This window comes from Aethalodelphis obliquidens, unplaced genomic scaffold (genome assembly GCF_003676395.1).
Source record: "Aethalodelphis obliquidens isolate GAN/ISIS:26980383/991018 unplaced genomic scaffold, ASM367639v1 scaffold70, whole genome shotgun sequence".
Classification (NCBI taxonomy): domain Eukaryota; kingdom Metazoa; phylum Chordata; class Mammalia; order Artiodactyla; family Delphinidae; genus Aethalodelphis; species Aethalodelphis obliquidens.
The window spans coordinates 3110921-3130463 of record NW_020838014.1 but is presented as its reverse complement, the minus strand read 5'-3'; the positions used below and the strand labels follow the sequence as shown (position 1 = coordinate 3130463).

Sequence of the window (19543 nt, the reverse complement as noted above, 5' to 3'; positions counted from 1 at the left end):
AACAACCTGAAGTACTTACTACTATTGAATGGTTAAGATGATACATTTTATGCGTATTTTACCAATATTAAAAAAAAATTTTTTTTTAAAAAAAACCGTTACAATAACAATCCACATCAATCAAAACCAGTAGGGAGGGCTTCCCTGGTGGCGCAGTGGTTGAGAGTTCGCCTGCCGATGCAGGGGACGTGGGTTCGTGCCCCGGTCCGGGAAGATCCCACATGCCGCGGAGCGGCTGGGCCCGTGAGCCATGGCCGCTGAGCCTGTGCGTCCGGAGCCTGTGCTCCGCAACGGGAAAGGCCGCAACAGTGAGAGGCCCGCGTACCGCAAAAAAAAAAAAAAAAAACCAGTAGGGAAAGGAGAAACTCGGACTAGCCCAGCTTTAACACAACTCGACCACCAGTCTGTGGAAACAGGAAACCAAGGGCGGGGCAAGGGCAGGCTTCCAGGGCTGTGACCTGGGCGAGACTCCAGAAAAGCCGCGGGTTGAAGCGGGTCACCGGTCGCCTAGGCTGCCACTGCGCAAGCGCATATCGCGGCTACCACCGAGGCGCCTTTTAAACGTACCCGGAAGTGACGTCTGTAAAGCTGAGACCGGCTCAGGGAGATCTGAACTCTTCGCACAGGTGAGCGGTTCTGCGACTGTCGTCCTGGGGCCGCTATGAGCTGCACCATCGAGAAGATTCTGACAGACGCTAAGACTCTACTGGAGAGGCTGCGGGAGCACGATGCAGCCGCCGAGTCGCTAGTGGATCAATCAGCGGCGCTGCACCGGCGGGTGGCCGCTATGCGGGAGGCGGGGACAGCGCTTCCGGACCAGGTCAGGCAGAGGGTAGGGGTTCGTGCCCTCGGGTTCCGGGCACTTGAGGGGTGGAGGGTGAGGTAGAGTGGGCACTCGGCCTGGAATTTTGTCCTGGTCCAAGAGGGCGGTGGTGAGAACGTTCTGCGGGGTCGGGGCTGAGGATGCTGCCCTGAAGCTCTGCCTCCTGCCTATTAAGTTGCATCTGCGGCTGTTCTCTTTAATGCGCGATTAGTCTGTCTCTGTTTGTCCAGTATCAAGAGGATGCATCCGATATAAAGGACATGTCCAAATACAAACCTCACATTCTGCTGTCCCAAGAGAATACACAGATTAGAGACTTGCAGCAGGAAAACAGAGGTTGGTCAGGCCTTTTTGTGTAGTTATGATTTTTTCATAAGCAGTAATATTTCATAAGTTCTTGCAAAACTGTTCACAAAAGCGCACATTCTGTATGTATTTCCAAGTCAGAGAGGGGCATTGGTGGTTCAGTGGTAGAATTCTCGCCTCCCAAGTCAGTACTTTTAACAGGAAAGTTAGCCTGTGCTCGCCCAGTATCAGTAAAGTTTGTTACATTACCCTTTTCAAGGTCTTACTGATTTTTTATTTAAAGGCAGCTTATCAAAGAGGTGCTTAGTAGAGTTGAATTATTGCATGGCTTATTAGGTGTCCCAACATGGAGGCTTGCATAACAAGAGAATATCCTCAAGGACTTAAATTTTAATGTTTAAATATTAATTGAAATAAACATTAAAGCTAAGATTGAAGGTTTTTTTATGTTCCTTGTGCAAGGTGGAAGAGGTAAATCGTATCCTCGGGTGTATATTCTTGGGCTTGATGAATACATTATTAATGATAGTAGTATGAATAGTTATTTGTATATCAGTTTACAGAGGGCTTTCACGTGTATCATGCCATTACATTCTCACATCTTCATTTTGAGGTAGACAAGCAAGGTTTTTATTATTACAAGGCAGATAAGCAATAGGCTCAGAGAGGTTAAATGATTTGCTTAAGAGTCGTAATCTAGTGACTCACAGCACTAAACTTAAACTCATGTCTTCTGAGGCCACATCCCGTGTTGTTTCTACCAAATTATGCTGCCACTGCCTAGAAAGATATTTTTCACATAGACCATAACTTGAGTTCTGTGGACTTAAACACTAATTTACAACTTTGGATTCATAATGTTACATGAAGTGTCATAAAATTCCAACTGTTTGAGTTTGGCTTTAGGACGTATCTCTCAGACATCACTGCCAAGTTATTTTATTTTTTTGATAGAGCTATGGGTTTCCTTGGAGGAACACCAGGATGCTTTGGAACTCATCATGAGCAAATACCGGAAACAGATGTTACAATTAATGGTTGCTAAAAAAGCAGTGGATGCTGAACCAGTCCTGAAAGCTCACCAGTCTCACTCTGCAGTAAGAAACTTTGATGAATACATTCTAAATGAATTGAAATCTTGAAATTGTTTTAGATTGTGTGTTTGCTTTTGAAGAAAAGTAAGCTTGTTTTCCTTTCATGTTTATCACATTTGCTGTAGGTTTTACTATAGCTTTGTAAAGATATGAATAGAAAGAAGGGGGTAAAGGGCTGCTCAGGGCCTTTTATTTGAGTAAGACTAAATTTCCTCCCCCCTTCACCAAGATCTCTTTTCAAGATGTTAATGAATGCTTAGTTAGCTCTTCCACCAAACAGAATGCCAGTTAGTGTTGAAGGTGCTCAGTAAATACTTGGGTAGTTATTATTGTACATTTCACTGGTCTGTAAGCTCCTTGGTTGTAAGGAGCATGAATTCATCTTTTATCCCTAACATAGTACTTGGCACATAGCAGGGGGTCAGTAAACTTTTATTAAACTGAACTACATAGCATCATACTATGTTGTTAGGAGAGAGAAGTATGGTTTAAAAAAATAAAAGACATGGCATAGTTTCTATACTTTGGTTGCTTATGATTTAATTTGGGAGACTGAGTACTTGTTCTTAAGTTTGTAGAGTGCTTCAGAGTTGTCATTGTACATTCACAGGTACTATATCATTTAATCCTAGATTAATAGATTGACACCTCACTATTTACTGCAGTGGAATTTATGGAAGATAAGTTTCATCTTAGATCCCACTTGAAGCATTTTAATGACTTCAGTTAACTAAAGTCATAGGGCACAGGGATATTTTAAATATGTGAATGGGTTACATCTGGACAAGATAATAATCTGTGGTCCAGAGGAGAAAACTTGATCCTTGAAGGAGACAGAGTTTAGCTTTTATGAAAAACTTGCTAAGAGATATGTCCAATGATAGAATAAGATACTTTGGAATATGGTAAGCTTCCTGCCAATAAAAGTATTCAAATTTAAGTTAAACAGCCATTTAGAGATAGTGTCCAGTGTCCAATGGGTGGTTAGACTAGAACTGATCTTTTGAAAACAAATTATCTGTGAATATCACAAGATAACTTTATTATGGCTTTACCTCTGAGGACTTAGATTGTAGTGAAACTCCTTTGTAACCTCTGTACCACAGATTAAATGAACTTTTAACATCATAATGCACATGTTTTCATGAACTTCCTATCTGTAAAAAAGATGACTTTTTCACCTTTTTATTCTTAATATCCTCACAGGAAATTGAGAGTCAGATCGACAGAATCTGTGAAATGGGAGAAGTGATGAGGAAAGCAGTTCAAATGGATGATGATCAATTTTGTAAGATTCAGGAAAAACTAGCACAATTAGAGGTAAGATTGTTGATACTTTAGGTTCACAATATTTTACGGAGATTTCAGACTCTGGAAGATACGCCATCACTGTATTATCACTGTTATGTACTGATGTTTCCTTTGTGGTCTGATTTAAAATTAAAATACATCCTCCATACCCTTTTCAAGAAAGGAAATGTAATCAGCAGCAAACAATGAAAATGCCAACTGTGTATTAGCTAGAAATTGAGATATCATATTGAGAGGGTAGAGAGAGTGGAAGGGACAGATTACATGTGAGCTAAGGTGCCTCATCTGCCATAAAAAGAACTCAAATAGGCAATGTCTAAACTTCATGATCAGGAAATAGCAGTACCGGGCATATTATGTAGAATTATGGAAGTAAATACCAAAAGAAATAGATAAAAATATTAAAAGTGGTTGCCTTTGGGAAACAAAGTCAAGGGACTGCAGTCTATTTTATAAGTCTTATAGTCTTGATTTTTTTTAAATTAATTTTTATTGGATAGTCTTGATTTTTTTTAAAAGCTATTTTCTGTAATATTTTGATTAAAAATGGGAGTAATTTACAAAGAAAGGCCTGGGGTGTTAGTGTGCCCATAAAATTGTTAAGGAAAAGCATTACAATAGATCAGCAGTCCCCAACTTTTTTGGCATCAGGGACTAGTTTCGTAGAAGACAGTTTTTCCACAGATTAGGGGTGGGGATGGGGGGATGGTTCAGGCAGTAATGTGAGCGATAGGGAGTGGCAGATGAAGCTTCGCTTGCTCACCTGCCACTCACCTCCTGCTGTGCGGCCCGGTTCCTAACAGGCCGTGGACCAGAAGCCATCAGAGGCCCGGGGGTTGGGGACCCCTGCAATAGATGATTTGAATGTTCCTTATTACAAGATGCTGTCATGGGCCCTTTGAGAAATACTAGAGAGAAAAAGACAGGGTCCCTGCTCAGAGTCTAATGAAAGGAATAAGACTAGTAGTATTTTGGTGTGAAATGGTATATAAATGCTAGGAGAGAGATACAGAGTATTGAGGGAAGCACTTTATATGGTACAAGGTTTAATGACCATGGGCTCTAACTCTCAGTGAAACCTGAAAATGCTGTGGCTTCCCAGAATTTCCTGCAGAGAGAATAAGGATGAAGAGTGCACACTGCCCTACCTGGAAATCAAAGGGAGTGGCAAGGTCCCAATTAGGAGCTAGGAGTTAGGTAAAATGATAGAATGATCTTGTCTACGCCGTCCCTAATTTATCTCACTTATGGAAACAGCCTAAGGAAATGTGGGACAAATTTTACTGAATATTTTAAGGGGCATTGGATTGAGACCCCAGCAATACCACATCTAAGTTGTCTAAGTTTGGACAAGTTTTTGGACTTTTGTGGGCCAGTGTCCTCATCTCAAAGAGAACACGGATGTAGGCAATGGTACTTACCCTACCTATTGTGTGAGATAATAGATGTAAGACACGCATGTGACACCTGGCTGTGTGCCCAGTGATTCTTTTCCCCCTTTCCTTCCTTTCTCCAAAACCGTAGGACGTCTAGGAGAGAAGATTGACCAGAGTGAAATTATTATTAGGAATTTGAAAGATAGAAGAAACAATACTAAAACTTGTGGGAACCATAAAGAGTTTGACAAGCAGTGAATTCCTCAAGTGGAGAGGGACCTTGTTTTTTTCTGTGTAGTCCTAACACGTGGCATGTGGAAATTACTCAGTAAATGTTTTTTAAATGAATAAATAAGTAGAATTTTAGGAAATTCTCAGTTCTTTTGTTTCCTTAAAACTTTTAAAATTAAAATAATATACTTTCTGTTTCAGGCCCAAAACAATGTGTTCTGATGCAATTTGACAGTCAAAATACCTGAAATGAACATATACTTTTTTTTTCCAGCTTGAAAATAAGGAACTTCGAGAATTATTGTCCATCAGTAGTGAGTCTCTTCGGGTCAGGAAGGAAAACTCGATGGACACTGCTTCCCAAGCTATCAAATAATTCAACTTGTGAATGACGGCTAGAGATTGTTTATCGAGGAAGGAAGTTATTATCTCTCTATTCGAGTATTGTCCATTCAGTGTCTTGCCTCAGACTTGATTTAACGTTGATTAAATGTATCAAGTGGCAGTTTAGAATTCGCAGTCAAAAGTGGCTGTCCACGAAACAGTTTTGGGGTATGTTAGTGAAAATACTCACTAAAATACACTGAGTTTCACCATTCCTTTCTCTAAGAGACTACTTTTAATTTTCATTTCTGGGACCTCAATTTATATGAACTGTTTTCAGTTCATTTTTGTTCTTTCATATCTCTGAAACTTAGAGCATTTTATTATAAACCAGCAATTTTATTTTATATAGGATTGTAAATTGCAATTCTTAAAAATTTTAAAAAGAGATTAGCTTTTTCAATATATTTGGCATAAACCTGGATTTGTTTCCATTTGAGAAAAATAATACAATTCCACAGAAGTAGATTGGCAGATTCTCTAATTTGTAATGTCATTCACCTTTTTTGATGTTTTAAGTCTCTCTGGTGCTAAGAGTTGGCACTTTATGGCCTGGTGTCTTTACTCTTAATTTGAGAGAACCTATTGCTAGTCCCTGGGAAACATACTTGAAAATAAGTCAACTGTTTTTTTACTAGTGGTAGGATAATCATCGTATTGTTCAAAGAATGCTGAAAAATTTGTCCTGTGTGTGTTTACACACACATGTGCTCTTAGTTCAGATGCTAAAAGTAACTTTTATTTATTCTATTAGATGTTAGTAGTCAATTTTTCAATTTTGTCCTACTAGGAAATCTTCAGCTTGGGTAGATTACCCAGTGTGAAGAAGATATAATTGGTTTATTCACATCATAGTTCTTAGGTACTACATTCTACAGTTTATATATAACTTTCATTTATAATTAAGAACCATGACTTACTTGGATATCTTTCATTACTAGTACTAGTAGTTGGCTTTCTTTTTAGATCCATTTTTCACAGGAAGCAAAGTTGTATCACTTAATGAGAGTTTATTACATTCATAGAAGCTGTGTTGAGATTCAAATGCTAAGTGGTCAGCTAGGCCCACTCATCATTTCATTCCCCCATCTCAGTTTACTCACATTTCAAACTTATAAATTACTTCATGTAATACTATCAATTTAGGTTTGCCCCAAAATAATTGAAATAATGAATGCTAAACCTGTCAATATTTCCCAGTAACCGAAAGCACTATACTGCATGGGAGAGACACATCATTAGAAAGAGTTTTTTGTTAGTGCTTTGTGTGGTGTAACGTTTTTTTTGTACAGCCATAAAGAATTAACTCCAAATAAAACAACAGAATTTCTCCATGATATCCTAAGAGCATCTGATCCCAGTAATACCAAAGGACTTTGCCTAAAATGGTAGGCTGTAATGAATCGGTATGTCATTTTTGAATTTGTCAAATTTCTATTCAGAATCCTGCGAACAATTTCCACCCGAAGTATGGATGTTTTTATCTCATTTCCTAAGAGTATGTAAACTTTTAGTTTAGCCATTTGCCTTGCGGTATATGTCCTAAGTGCCACTCTGTGTTCCACAGTTCCATTCAGGAGGCAGGTACCCTATACCATTGGTCAGCTGCCATGGCCAGCTTTCAGTGAAAATGATAAGGTAATCAAATGGCCCGTTAAACTATAACATGGTGTCCCTTTATCTGCTTTATGTTCCTTTAGAGTTGTTTGTAAAGTTCTTTACATCTCAGATATCAGGATAAATCTAAATGTTAACTTTTCCCCCTGGTAAATCAAAAGCTTGAAGCATGAGCCTCAAGAATTCTCAGCACCCTATATAATGTGAATTCTAGCTGGTGTTAATACTATGAAAATAGTGTGTAGTTAGAAAATTGAAGGGGAGAAGGAATGTTCTTGACTTTGGTCTGAATGGGTATGAAAGTTTATTTTGCAGTGGATGATGGAACTTGACTGATGTGCAAAATTTTAGTACAAACTTATCTTTTCTAATAAAAATCTCATTTTGAGAATATCAGCTAATTTTACTCAGTAATGAGTCTAATTATAGGAAGTGCAAGGGTTTATATTTCACTTATATAGCAACCTATCAGGTACACAGTGTTTTTCATAAATACTCTCTAATTATCACATTGTAGTTCAGATAACTATAAATAGTTGTTTCTGAAAGGTTTTAGAGGTTTCCTCATGGTTAGAAATCATAAGTTGCATGATTACAAGTCAAAGTATAAAATTAAAACTGTTTGGAAGTATCTTGGAAAAATGCGTAAATATTATTGATACCTACCTTTATTACCTTATATTAATACCTTATGCATAATTTGATTCAAACATTGAAGATCTATTTCAGTGTTCCTCAAAATGTGGTTCACTGACCTACTACAATAGAACTTTGGGGATGGAATCTAGGAATTTGTATTTTAATAATCATCCCAGATAACTTCTAAGGACACTAGTTTGAGACTGTCTAGTTTACTATGTTAGGCACTTGATTTGGAGTTACGAATTTTAAAAAGCGGGGGAGGCGTTGACAGTGTTTTTGAAGAAAAATCTGGTAAAAGAGGCAAACAATGTGATAAATCCAATATAAGGATGTATAGAGTACAGAGGAGGGACTATTTACAACTTGAGAATCCAATAGAGACAAAATGAGTAGAACTAGAAAGCTTAGTGCTTTCTAGTTATTATATAATCTCCATTTCAACTGTACCTCATTTTACAGATACTCAGGCACGAGGAGGTTGTTATTATTCCAAACTGAAACCAAGATTCAAACCCAGACTTAAACATATTCTTAACCATTAAGTTAAGATTCCCTTAAATGCCAAATACTATTCAGAGTTCAAGTGGTTCTTGAGAGGAAAATCTATTTTATTAATGGTGCAAAAGATACACCACAGCCCATATTAGAAAATATCATGAATTTAATAAATGGAGTCTTAAGGAATGAGACATAATTGTCATCTGTTTTTTAGAGTGGTGTAGCTGAGAGTATGTGCGTGCAACTGAAAAGAGCAATGCTTAGGGCTTCCCTGGTGACGCAGTGGTTGAGAGTCCGCCTGCCGATGCAGGGGACACAGGTTCGTGCCCCGGTCCAGGAAGATCCCACATGCCGCGGAGCGGCTAGGCTCGTGAGCCATGGCCGCTGAGCCTGCACATCCGGAGCCTGTGCTCCACAATGGAAGAGGCCACAACCGTGAGAGGCCCGCGTACCACAAAAAAAAAAAAAAAAAAAAAAAAAGAACAATGCTTAATCAGTGCTTAACAATCCTTACTGTTGATACATACAGGAAAGGGTGCAGTTCTGTCTTTCAAATCTGTCTCCTTAGCATGTTGTTTTTCAGGCTCCACGCAATTTTCTTGTTGCAAGAAGGTTGCTGCTCTGCCAGAAGTCATGTCCATGTTTGAAGGCAGAAAAAAAAAGGGAAATGTCGTATGCCAGCTATATGTATTCTCTTTTATGAGGAAAAGCAACGCTTTCCCAGAAATCCAGACAGACTTCCCTTTGTCATTTGCCTGACTTGTTACATGGTCACTTCTAGCAGCAAAGGAGGCTGGGGACATAGCTGCCACAAATAAAATCAGTATTCTATTAGCAAAGAGGAAACAGTATTGGTAAAGCAGCTAACAATGTCTGACACAAGTCCTCTTACACTGAATAGCTTTTAACAAGTGTAAGCATTAGCCAAAGGAGTGTGTTGGTGTTGAGTGGCCAAGGAGTGGGCTGCGGAAGACATCTGACATTTCTTTTTAGGCTGCCCATTATCCTAACTCCTATACTGTAGTTAGGGAACCCATCACCTAATGAGGCAGAGCCTTCCTCCCTCCTAAAAAATTTGAAAGTGTCAGATGTTTTCCCAGCCACTTTGCAGCCAGTGAAGATACCTCTGCCTTAAAAGTTAGTGATACAAAGAAGCAGGGAACTATGCTGAATTCTTTGAATAAAGGCAGTGACTACAACACTGGCTACTACATCCACCTCCACAGAAGGAGCAGCAAGTGGCTGTACTGACAACATTCAGTATCCAGTGTCAGCAAAGTCAATGGTGTAAGCTGCAGTGTCTCTGCCCCAGTGGACACAGTGGGGTCTTCACTGAAGCAATTATCTGAAGTGATTATAGAGGTTGTATAGCCTCTAATTCTGGTTTTCTGGCTATCCAGAGATCCTGAGGATTACCTGAGGATTATTAGCTTTTAATAAAATCACTTTTTGTTAAAATTAACCTGAATTGACTATAATTAAGAACACTGACTGATAAAATAAGCATAGTTTAAAAAGCAACAATGCAAATATAAATTTTGTCAACACATTATGCATAATTTTGCCCTTATGTTTTAATGTAATTTTTGACATAAAAAGATGTGACATGCAAATTATCAAGCATAATAATTCATCACCTAATTTAAAAAATAGAACATTACCCATATGTTACATTTATTTATTTGTGCTCCTCTCCTGTCTCTACCCCTCTGCTCCCTCTTTTTAATAGTTTTATCACATGAGAAAAGACCTAAAATATGTGTATAACACTAAAGTGACATTTTTTAGTTTTGCTCCTTTTTGAGCTCTATGAAAGTGGTATTAGACTGTATAGTAGTCTATGGGGATTTGATTTTTTTCACTCTTCATTTTGTTTCTAAGATTCATTGTGTTGTATATAGTTGTCATTCATTTTCATTGATGTACTAGATTTCATCATGTGACTACAGTATATTGTTAAGAGATACATACATATAAAATAATAAAATTATACATTTTTTAAAAAAATCCTTGCTAATATCTGACTCCTAATTTTTAATTCTTCCTCCATCTACCTCATTGATATTAGACACGTTTCACTATAAGCAGTTGTATTTCGTATTCTGCAGTTATTTCACTTGCAGTTGTCTCATGGCAACTTTCAAAGTGAATTAAGGACTATTATCCACTAATATTCATAGTGGAAAGCAGATGATGCTTTTTCTTTTGTCACTCTCCAAGAATGCCTAAGAGAAAGTGGAACCTTCAGAGCTTCGATGAACTACAATTCACTCAACATTTCGTCTAGCCTCCTAGAAATGGATTTCTGTATGTTATTGATCCTAAGATTCATTTTTATTTCATACTTTAATGTCTCTGAAATTGAGATATGTCTTATACATGTAGGGGTTGTCATCTAGTTGATTCTAAGCATAAGAAAATTGGTTTGCATTCCTGGTGGTGTGACTGGATAAAGTCAAGTTCTTGATATTTCAGTCAACAAACTAAGGACAATTTGAGAAAGGAATGGGGGTTTAGCTGTTTTCTGTGAACTTTCCATTAGCACTTACTGTAAAATCAGGAGTGCCAGCATAAGAATTTGGAGTATGGCTGTATTCATTTTCTATTGCTATGTAACAAATCACCACAAATTTAGCAGTTTAAAGCAACACCTATTTAATATCTTACAGTTCTGTAAGTCACAGGTCCAGGCAGGGCTCAGCTGGGTTTTCTCAGGATCTCACAAGGCTGAAGTCAAGGTATCATCCGAGGCTAGCATCTCGTCTAAGGCTCTGGGCCCTCTCCCATACTCACGTGGTTGCTGGCAAAATTCATTTCCTTGCAGGTATAGAACTCACAGGAGATCATCTCTGACTTCCCTTGCGTTCTACCTCTAGACTCCCTTTTAAGAGCTCATCTGGGGACTTCCCTGGTGGTCCAATGGTTAAGACTCTGTGCTCCCAATGCAGGGGTCACAGGTTCGATCCCTGGTCGGGGAGCTAGGATCCCACATGCTGCCGGTATGGCCAAGATAAAGTCTCCAGCCACTGAGGGGGAAGAAGAAGAGAGAAAAAGACAGAGAGAGACAGAGAGAGAGAGACAGAGAAAGAGAGAGAGAGAGCTCACCTGATTAGGTTAGGCCCACACAGAATAAGCTCCCTCTTGATTAACCCGACTGATTAGATATCTTAATTATATCTGCAGTGATCCCTTTTGCCATTGACGAGATATAAGTGATATCCTCTAAGATCTACAAGCCCAGCCCATGCTCAAGAGGAAGGAATTATACACGGCAAGTGTACCAGGTGATAGGAATCTTGGTGATCATCTTAAAATTCTGCCTACCACAGTGGCTTTTGGCAGCGTGGAATAAAATCCTGGAGACAACAATGAAACACTCAGGAAATTCTGCATTACCAGTATTCTTGGTGGCCCAAGAATACTTCTGTGTGGAAAAACCTGCACATCTATGAGACAAAAAAGAGATTTATTAGCAAGATCCACCAATGCATGCTAAAATAAGTGGACTAAAGTTCAAACAGAAAAAGGATATTTGCATAGTCTCTGTATCAGTTTCCCAGAGTTGCCATAACAAATTACCACAAACTGGATGGCTTAAAACAACAGAAATCTATTCTCTCACAGTTCTGGAGGCTGGAGGTCTGAAATCATGGTGTTGGCAGGTCGGTTCTGGAGGTTCTGAGGAAGAATGTGTTCCATGCCCCTTTTCTAGCTTCCGGCAATTCCTGGCATTCCTTGACTTCCATATGCATCATTGCAATCTCTGCCTTCTCAGTCTTCACATGGCATTCTCCTTATATGTCTCTGTGTCCAAATTTCCCTCTTCTAAGGACGCTGATTGTTGGATTAGGGTTTACCCTAGTCCAGTATGACCTCATTTCAACTTGATTATATCTGCAAAGATCCTATTTTCAAATAAGGCCACATTCTGAGGTTCTGGGTAGACATGAATTTTGACAGGACACTGTTCAATCAAGTATGGTCTCAAAGTATCTCCACCACAATATTTAATTATTGTAAAGGGAAAAACAGTAATTTTACCATGAAGAATCCTGGCAGACAACACTGACCAATTGATTAGGTAAACATCACTAATAATACTTTTCAACATCATATAAGCCCTGATACAATGCAATGACAAGAATACATGACCTCTGTAACATTCTTCCAAATAATGCATAACCTCAATCTAATCAAGAGAAACATCAGACAAAACTGAATTAAGGGAGGTTTACAAAATAACTGACCAATATTTTCCAAAGCATCTAGGTCATGAAAGACAAGGAAAAGCTGAGGAACTGTCATAGGATAGAGGAAACTAAGGACACATAGTATTAAATGTAGGATGGGATCCTGGATTTGATTCTAGGAGAGAAAATGGATATTAGAGAAAAAAACTGGTGAAACCCGAATTAATTTTGTAGTTAATATTATTGGGTCAATGTTGATTTCCTACTTTTGAAAATTGTTCTATGGTGAGGTAAGATTAACATAATAGAAAACTGGGTGAAGGGTTTATGGGAACTTTCTGTGCTGTATTTCTAATTCTTTTGTAAGCCTAAAATTATCTCAGAACAAACATGCATTCCCCTGATTACTAATGAGGCTGAGCATAATTTCAAATGTTTATTTGCCTATACAGAGATTTTTTTAATATAGACATTCAAGTCTTTCCTCCATTTTCCTTTTCTTTGATTTTTTCTTATCGATTGATATGTATTAATTTACTATACATTCATGATAATACATTGTCAGTTTTATATGTTGCAAATATATATTCTCCTAGTCTGTTGGTTTTTTATTTTTTTATGGTGCCTCTTGATGTATGGCATTTTCAAAATATGTTCAGGGACTTCCCTGGTGGCGCAGTGGTTAAGAATCCGCCTGCCAATGCAGGGGACAATGGTTCGAGCCCTGGTCTGGGAAGATCCCACATGCCACGGAGCAACTAAGCCCATGCACCACAACTACTGAGCCTGCGCTCTAGAACCCGCGAGCCACAACTACTGAGCCTGCACACCTAGAGCCCGTGCTCTGCAACAAGAGAAGCCACTGCAATGAGAAGCCCACGCACTGCCCACGCACCCCCCAATCGCCACAACTAGAGAAAGCCCGCACGCAGCAACAAAGACCCAACACAGCCATAAATAAATTTTATAAAAAATAAAAACATGTTCAAATTTATTACTAAAAAGAAAGAGATTCAGAAGAGTTGGACTAGTAAAGAAGTTTTAGGAATACCTTAACTAATTTACTTTGCTTTTTTTTTTGCTTTATATACACACAAGTGTGACATAATTTTAAAAAACTAGGTCTAAATTAGTTTAAAAGGGCTCTTTTAATAAATATAAAATTCTAAGTAATAAAAGTATTATGTCATAGCGTGTTGCTTTTTTTTTTTTTTGGCTGCGCCAGCACGGCTTGCAGAATCTTAGCTCCCCAACCAGTGATGGAACCCATGCCCCCTGCAATGGAAGCACGGACTCCTAACCACTGGATCGCCAAGGAACTCCCTATGTCACAGTGAAAATGGCAACATTTTCTTCTTGCTGGTACATAAATAATGATGTATCACACAGTCAATACTGTCTTAGATTTAATTAAATAAGTATAACTCATTCATTCAATGAACATTTATTAAGTACTTACTGTTATCTCAGTCACTATCCTAGGTTTAGAGGATACAATGATGAACCAGAGAACTGAAGCTTACTTTATTGTTCAGGAAGTAGGGCAATGAAAAATTAAATTCATAAATGTGTTAATTTTGGATAACAATACATATTATAAAGACAATAAAACAAGCTAATATTGTTATGGAGAGCAATGGTAATAGTGAGTACTTTTACTTTAGAAAAGACCTTTGTGAGGTGGTAACATTTGGGCTGAAACCTGAGTGATAAGAAAGTGCCAAATATCTGATGATTTGGGGAAAGAGCATTCCAGGCAGAGGCAAGAGTAAAGGCAAGGATTCTGAAGTAGGAAAAAATTTGCAATGTTGGTGGCAGTGGATTGAAACACAGTGAACCAGGGGTTAGACTTAGCAGAGACTAGGTCATTTAGGGCCTTGTACCATAGATCATTGTAAAAGAGTTTGGACTTTATTCTAAATACAATTGGTTTTATTTTTAATTAAGTTTGAAATAGGCTTTGCTCCATGCTTCTCTCTGGCTGATTCCCAGAGCTAAAATGTTATGGTGATTACTTTTAGTGCAGCAGCTTAGCATGTCCACCTAATTCTTCCGTTCAGTGCAATGTTGACATTTTAAAGGGAAGCATTATAGGGCTTACCTGGCGGCGCAGTGGTTAAGAATCCACCTCCCATTGCAGAAGACATGGGTTCGAGCCCTGGTCTGGGAAGGTCCCACATGCCGCGGAGCAACTAAACCCGTGCGCCACAACTACTGAGCCTGTGTTCTAGAGCCCGCGAGCCACAACTACTGAGCCTGTGTGCCTACAGCCCATGCTCTGCGACAAGAGAAGCCACCACAATGAGAAGCCTGCATACCACAATGAAGAGTAGCCCCCCACTCGCCACAACTACAGAAAAGCCCGCGTGCAACAACGAAGACCCAATGCAGCCAAAAATAAATAAATAAATTCATTTTTTTAAAAAAGGGAAGCATTATATAAAGCTTCTGCCTTATTTTTATTTAAATTCTAATATTTTATTACATAATTGTTATTCTTACATATTATTCTCATTTAAACAATCATTTTAACTGTTTGGGGGCTTGCTAATGAATAAAAAGTTTTGGATTGTGGGGTTCTAGGGTTAAATCTTATTTACATTCTTTTGGAAGTAATATTCTTTATGAAAGTTTTTGCTCTAACTTGTGTTTTCCTGTTCTGATATCTTGAATGTGGATTCCTTTACCACCCACTATTACCATAATTTTATAAAGGAAGTTCTCATTAACTTCCCTAACTAGGAAAGACATAATGTCAGAATAAAAACGGTGCTTAAAGACTTCCCTGGCGGTCCAATGGTTAGTATTCCGTGCTTCCACTGCAGGGAGCACAGGTTCGATCCCTGGTCCAGGAACTAAGATCCTGCATGCCATATGGCATGGCCAAAAAAAAGAAAAAAACAAAACAGTCCTTAAATCTTGAATCAATTTAGCCTTACTTAAAAGAAGTCTCTACATTGATCTAATTTTTCTCATTTCACAGACAACTGACAAAAATCTCATCCATTGCTGCTCAAGAAAACCTTATAAATGCATAAAGGATGCTTACTTTTTTAAAAATTTATTTTATTTATTTTGGCTGCGTTGGGTCTTCGTTGCTGTGCACGGGCTTTCTCTAGTTGCAGCAAGCGGGGGCTACTCTTCCTTGTGGTATGCAGGCTTCTCACTGCGGTGGCTTCTCTCATGGAGCACGCGCTCTAGGAACGTGGGCTTCAGTAGTTGTGGCTCACGGGCTCTAGAGCACAGGCTCAGCAGTTGTGGTGCACGGGCTTAGTTGCTCCGCGGCATGTGGGATCTTCCCGGCCGAGGGCTCAAATCCGTTCCCCCTGCATTGGCAGGCGGATTCTTAACCACTGCGCCACCAGGGAAGCCCAGAATGCTTGCTTTTGATTCTCAAATAGACTCCAGAGAAATGTGCTTATTGATAATGGTAGAGGAAAAAAAACCCACAACTATAATCAATCTCATTGTCTATGTTTCTCGAAAGAAAAATTAGTATGATAAATAACCAAAAATATATGCAACTTTTAAATTCTGATTATTATTCCTTAATGGAGTAAATATCTTCCCCAAATCCATGATTACCCTATTGTTATAGGAAATGGTTTCCCAAGTGACTTCACAAGCTTCTGCTTTAATTAACTTCAGTTTAAAAAATAAACATAAAAATAAAACTACATTTTGGGGTATTTTTAATTTGACTTCAAAATTACTCTGAAAAAATATTATTGCCTTAAAATGTGATCTCCTAAGAATGAAACCTACCTCTACCTAAAAATGAAACCTACGAGTGGTAATTGTAGAAAGACTAAATCATTTAAACTAGTGATTTAAATCAATGATTTAAGACAAAATCATTTAAACTAGTGAATTACTCCATCTTTTACTTTAATGCATTGGAAGCTAAAATGTATGCTTCTGGATTGATACACATTTGCATTTTGTGTTAAGTGTAATTTGATACTAATGGACCAAGGAGGAATTTAAAGGCAATTGAGACATAGAATGAGGATGATAAAACAGTTACATGGTTTAAGAAGGTCTTCAGAAGCTATGTATGATGGTAGAAATTGAGACTTTATTCTTATTAATAGGACTTGTATTTATAGATTTTAGTGAGACTATTATTTTTTACATTTCCCATTGCTGTGATATTTGAGAATGTGTGCTCTTAGACCTAATTCTACTTTTAGCCCAGCTTCACATGACCTTATTTCTAGTGCAAGAGCCCAGGGCAGTTTCTCTGTAACACTAGATTAGAAATATCCAAACGAGATCTATTGCTGGGGAGGAGAAATCTTAATTTAAGATTTGGACAGAGGAAACAAAACAGCTAGGTTGACATATTTACATTCCATACTTCCCAACAGAACACTCCACTTTCTAACAACTTCTTACATTGTTGTTCAGTGCTATTCATTCAACAAGCTTTTGAGGGTTGTCTATGCCAGGCACTGTCAGGAAAGAGCGATGCAAAGATGAATGTCACAGGCCCTGTCCTAAAGAATCACTAGCTAGTATAAACTAATAATTACAATAGAGTGAGCTATGAAAGCGCTGAAAATGAAGCAAATATCTGTGCCTGGGAAAGCGTGGGAAGGCATCAAAAAGAAGAGGCAGCTTGGAGGTGGTATGGGATTAGACCAATAGCAACAAAGGTGGAAAGAAAAATCTTTGAACATCAGAAAATACTACCTCCTCTTATAATTCAAGATGATTTGCTCAGAAATGAGCTGTGCACCTTTCCTTCATTGCAGTTATTTCAATGTGTATGTTCAGATTTTGGTTTTGTGATTATTGAATGATGCTAGACTGAAAGTTCCTTGAGGACAGAACCATGACCGTTTATCTTTACTATAGTACACACCCCAGTGACGACGCATACAAGATGCCAGACAAATAAGTGTTGAAGGGGAAAATAAAGTGGTGGGAGAGTTCTCAGGAGCGTTGACTGGTCATTTTTTATCCAATATTGTCAAGTGAGAGCGCCACAGAATCTGTGAAAGAGCATTCCTCTCACCAGAGGGGACTGCTCTATCGTTTGGCAAGGTATAATTCATTGAACTTTTCTGGGGCCAGAATTAACCATTTTCCTCCTTCCCTCTTTCCCTGTGGGATGAGTCATCCATTTGCCCTGATTTCAACCTTTTGGTTACTGATTCACCCCTCTGATTACCTGATACACTATGTAGATCTTCTGTTAACTAAAAAGGTCAGTTGAAGGAGTTTGTTTTTTAATGATTATGCTACCTTGCTCACTCTTGTCTGTCTGTTGCAAGCAACATAGTTTGTGGGAAACAAAGTTCTCACGTATGGCATTCAAATTACCTTGCTTAAAGCCTAACTCTATATTAAATAAAAGTCCAGTCTAAGGTAGCGGACAAGAGAAAGAAGGCTTGCACTGTGAATAAAGAGGAACTGGGGTTTGAGGAACTTCCGGATTATCGCTGGGAAAAGAGAAATCCTTTATATTACATTCCTGATATGCCCTCCTAATTGTTCGTCTTCAAGGTTTACCCTGGTCTCGGGGCCTAAAACATTCAGGTTTGCAAAGATCAGAGACGCCGAAAGTCACCCGCCACCCCGCCCCGTGCGTCCCAGCGGAGTCAGCAAACACAGAGATTGCTTCCTGCAGCTCACGGAGGAGGGGAACTAAGGGAACGTAGACACCACTTCGGTTGTGGTTAAGCGCAGCGAACTGGCCGGCGTCACTCAGCCCTCGTGCGCAGGCGTACTAAGGGTACGCTCCCCCCTTCCTGTGCACGCGCTCAAAGCCCGCAACTCTCGCGAGAGAAGCGAGATTTATTCCTACGTACCGGGCCGTGCTGCTTATGGCGGCGCTGGAGAGGGGGCGCTGAGCTGTTGGGGTGAGTACGACCTCAGGGTCCAACTAGGGGTAGCAAGAAGCCACGTTAAGGGCGGATGAGAAGACCAAGACAAACGGGAGAGACTTCTGAGGCAGGGTGGGCACTCCTAGAGCTCCGGGTAGAGACGATCTCACCCTGAGTCCCTGCCCCGGGCTTTTCCACCCGGCTCCCGTTCAACTGTCTAGGCCTCACATCAGGCTGCAGAGCAGAAGCGAAGAGTCTAGGCCAGGCGGTCGCGCGTTGTGGTGATGGTGGTGACTAAAGTTGGGGGAGGGAGCGAAAATGGAGGCTCCGACCGCAGCCAAGATGGAGGCAGGGGTGCGGGGCTCGGGCGCGGAGGCTGCTGGGAGTTGTAGTCTGGCTGCTTCTTCCTCTGCGGCTTGGTGGGGGGAACGAGAACTACAAGTCCCGGCGGGCGGGGCGAGGGAGTGGTGGCGCGGTCCTTTGTGTGAGACTGGAAGAGCTGGAGGCATAGGAGAGGGGCCTATCCTGACTCTGAACCCTGTCGTATCTTGGCCATCACCTGCTTGGATCTGACTACGAGTACCAGAGCGCAGTGCGGCAATGGCGCTTCCTTTGTGTATGGACTGAGACGCCGCTCCATCTAACTGCTTAGAGACACCACCTTTCCTCGGCACATCTGGCACGGTAGTGCGGCCGAATTGTCATCCTTACTTCCATTCACCTAGAGCTGTTTATCTTGGGTCTCAACACCCAACCTTCCCGTCTAGTCCTCCCCTTCGGCTTCTTGAGGAAGAGAACCAGCCCCTAAACTTAGGCACATGGCTCTCACCCTTCTAATCCTGGTGTTAGGGCGAACTCGGTGAGAACTCAGTGGAGTTCTCCTTACTCCCCCTCTGGTTCTTATGGTGTAAGAGCCCGGCCCATATTGTGCAATGAAAGGCATGGCTTCGTCATTCTGTGTAGAATTAGTTTTTCAGAGCCCTGGTCGTAGACACTTTAGAGGTTCTTACCATCCGCTGTATCATAAGTAGGAACTCTTAGTGCTACGGTTCTTTTTGCTTTAAGGTTTTCCTTTAGAAACACCCAGTAGCTCCTCTCTTGCCTGACAAGTGAGGCAGGGAACCCTCTCTAAAAACAGCCTTCAATCCGCAAATACAAAAGCTGAACGTTGTTTGAGGTAATTTCCTTGTTTTGCACCTAAAATGAGCGCAAGAATGTGGTCCTCTTAAACAGTTGGTAG

At 39.9% G+C, this 19543-nt stretch overlaps 2 protein-coding genes across 5 annotated transcripts in view; both read left to right on the top strand.

The window, feature by feature from the left end:
* Positions 1-569: 569 nt before the first annotated feature.
* Positions 570-7543, top strand: SIKE1 (suppressor of IKBKE 1). Of its 2 annotated transcripts, none has more exons than XM_027090923.1 (5): positions 570-820; positions 1054-1159; positions 2084-2226; positions 3430-3543; positions 5416-7543. In XM_027090923.1, exons 1-5 carry the CDS (start codon positions 662-664, stop codon positions 5515-5517), a joined length of 624 nt encoding a protein of 207 aa, XP_026946724.1. In that variant the 5' UTR covers positions 570-661; the 3' UTR covers positions 5518-7543. The 2 variants fall into 2 exon arrangements, with proteins under 2 accessions (XP_026946724.1, XP_026946725.1); XM_027090924.1 differs by lacking the exon at positions 5416-7543 and adding an exon at positions 5059-5281 and having other exon boundaries at positions 633-820.
* A 10671-nt stretch (positions 7544-18214) lies between these two features.
* The window catches only part of CSDE1 (cold shock domain containing E1), a 36879-nt gene continuing 35550 nt past the window's right edge, over positions 18215-19543 (top strand). For 2 of the 3 annotated variants that reach the window (XM_027090953.1, XM_027090955.1), the window contains exon 1: positions 18215-18339. The gene's annotated coding sequence lies outside the window, so the exon portion shown is untranslated. The remainder of the gene's footprint in view (positions 18340-19543) is intronic. The other variant, XM_027090956.1, reaches the window with a different exon arrangement.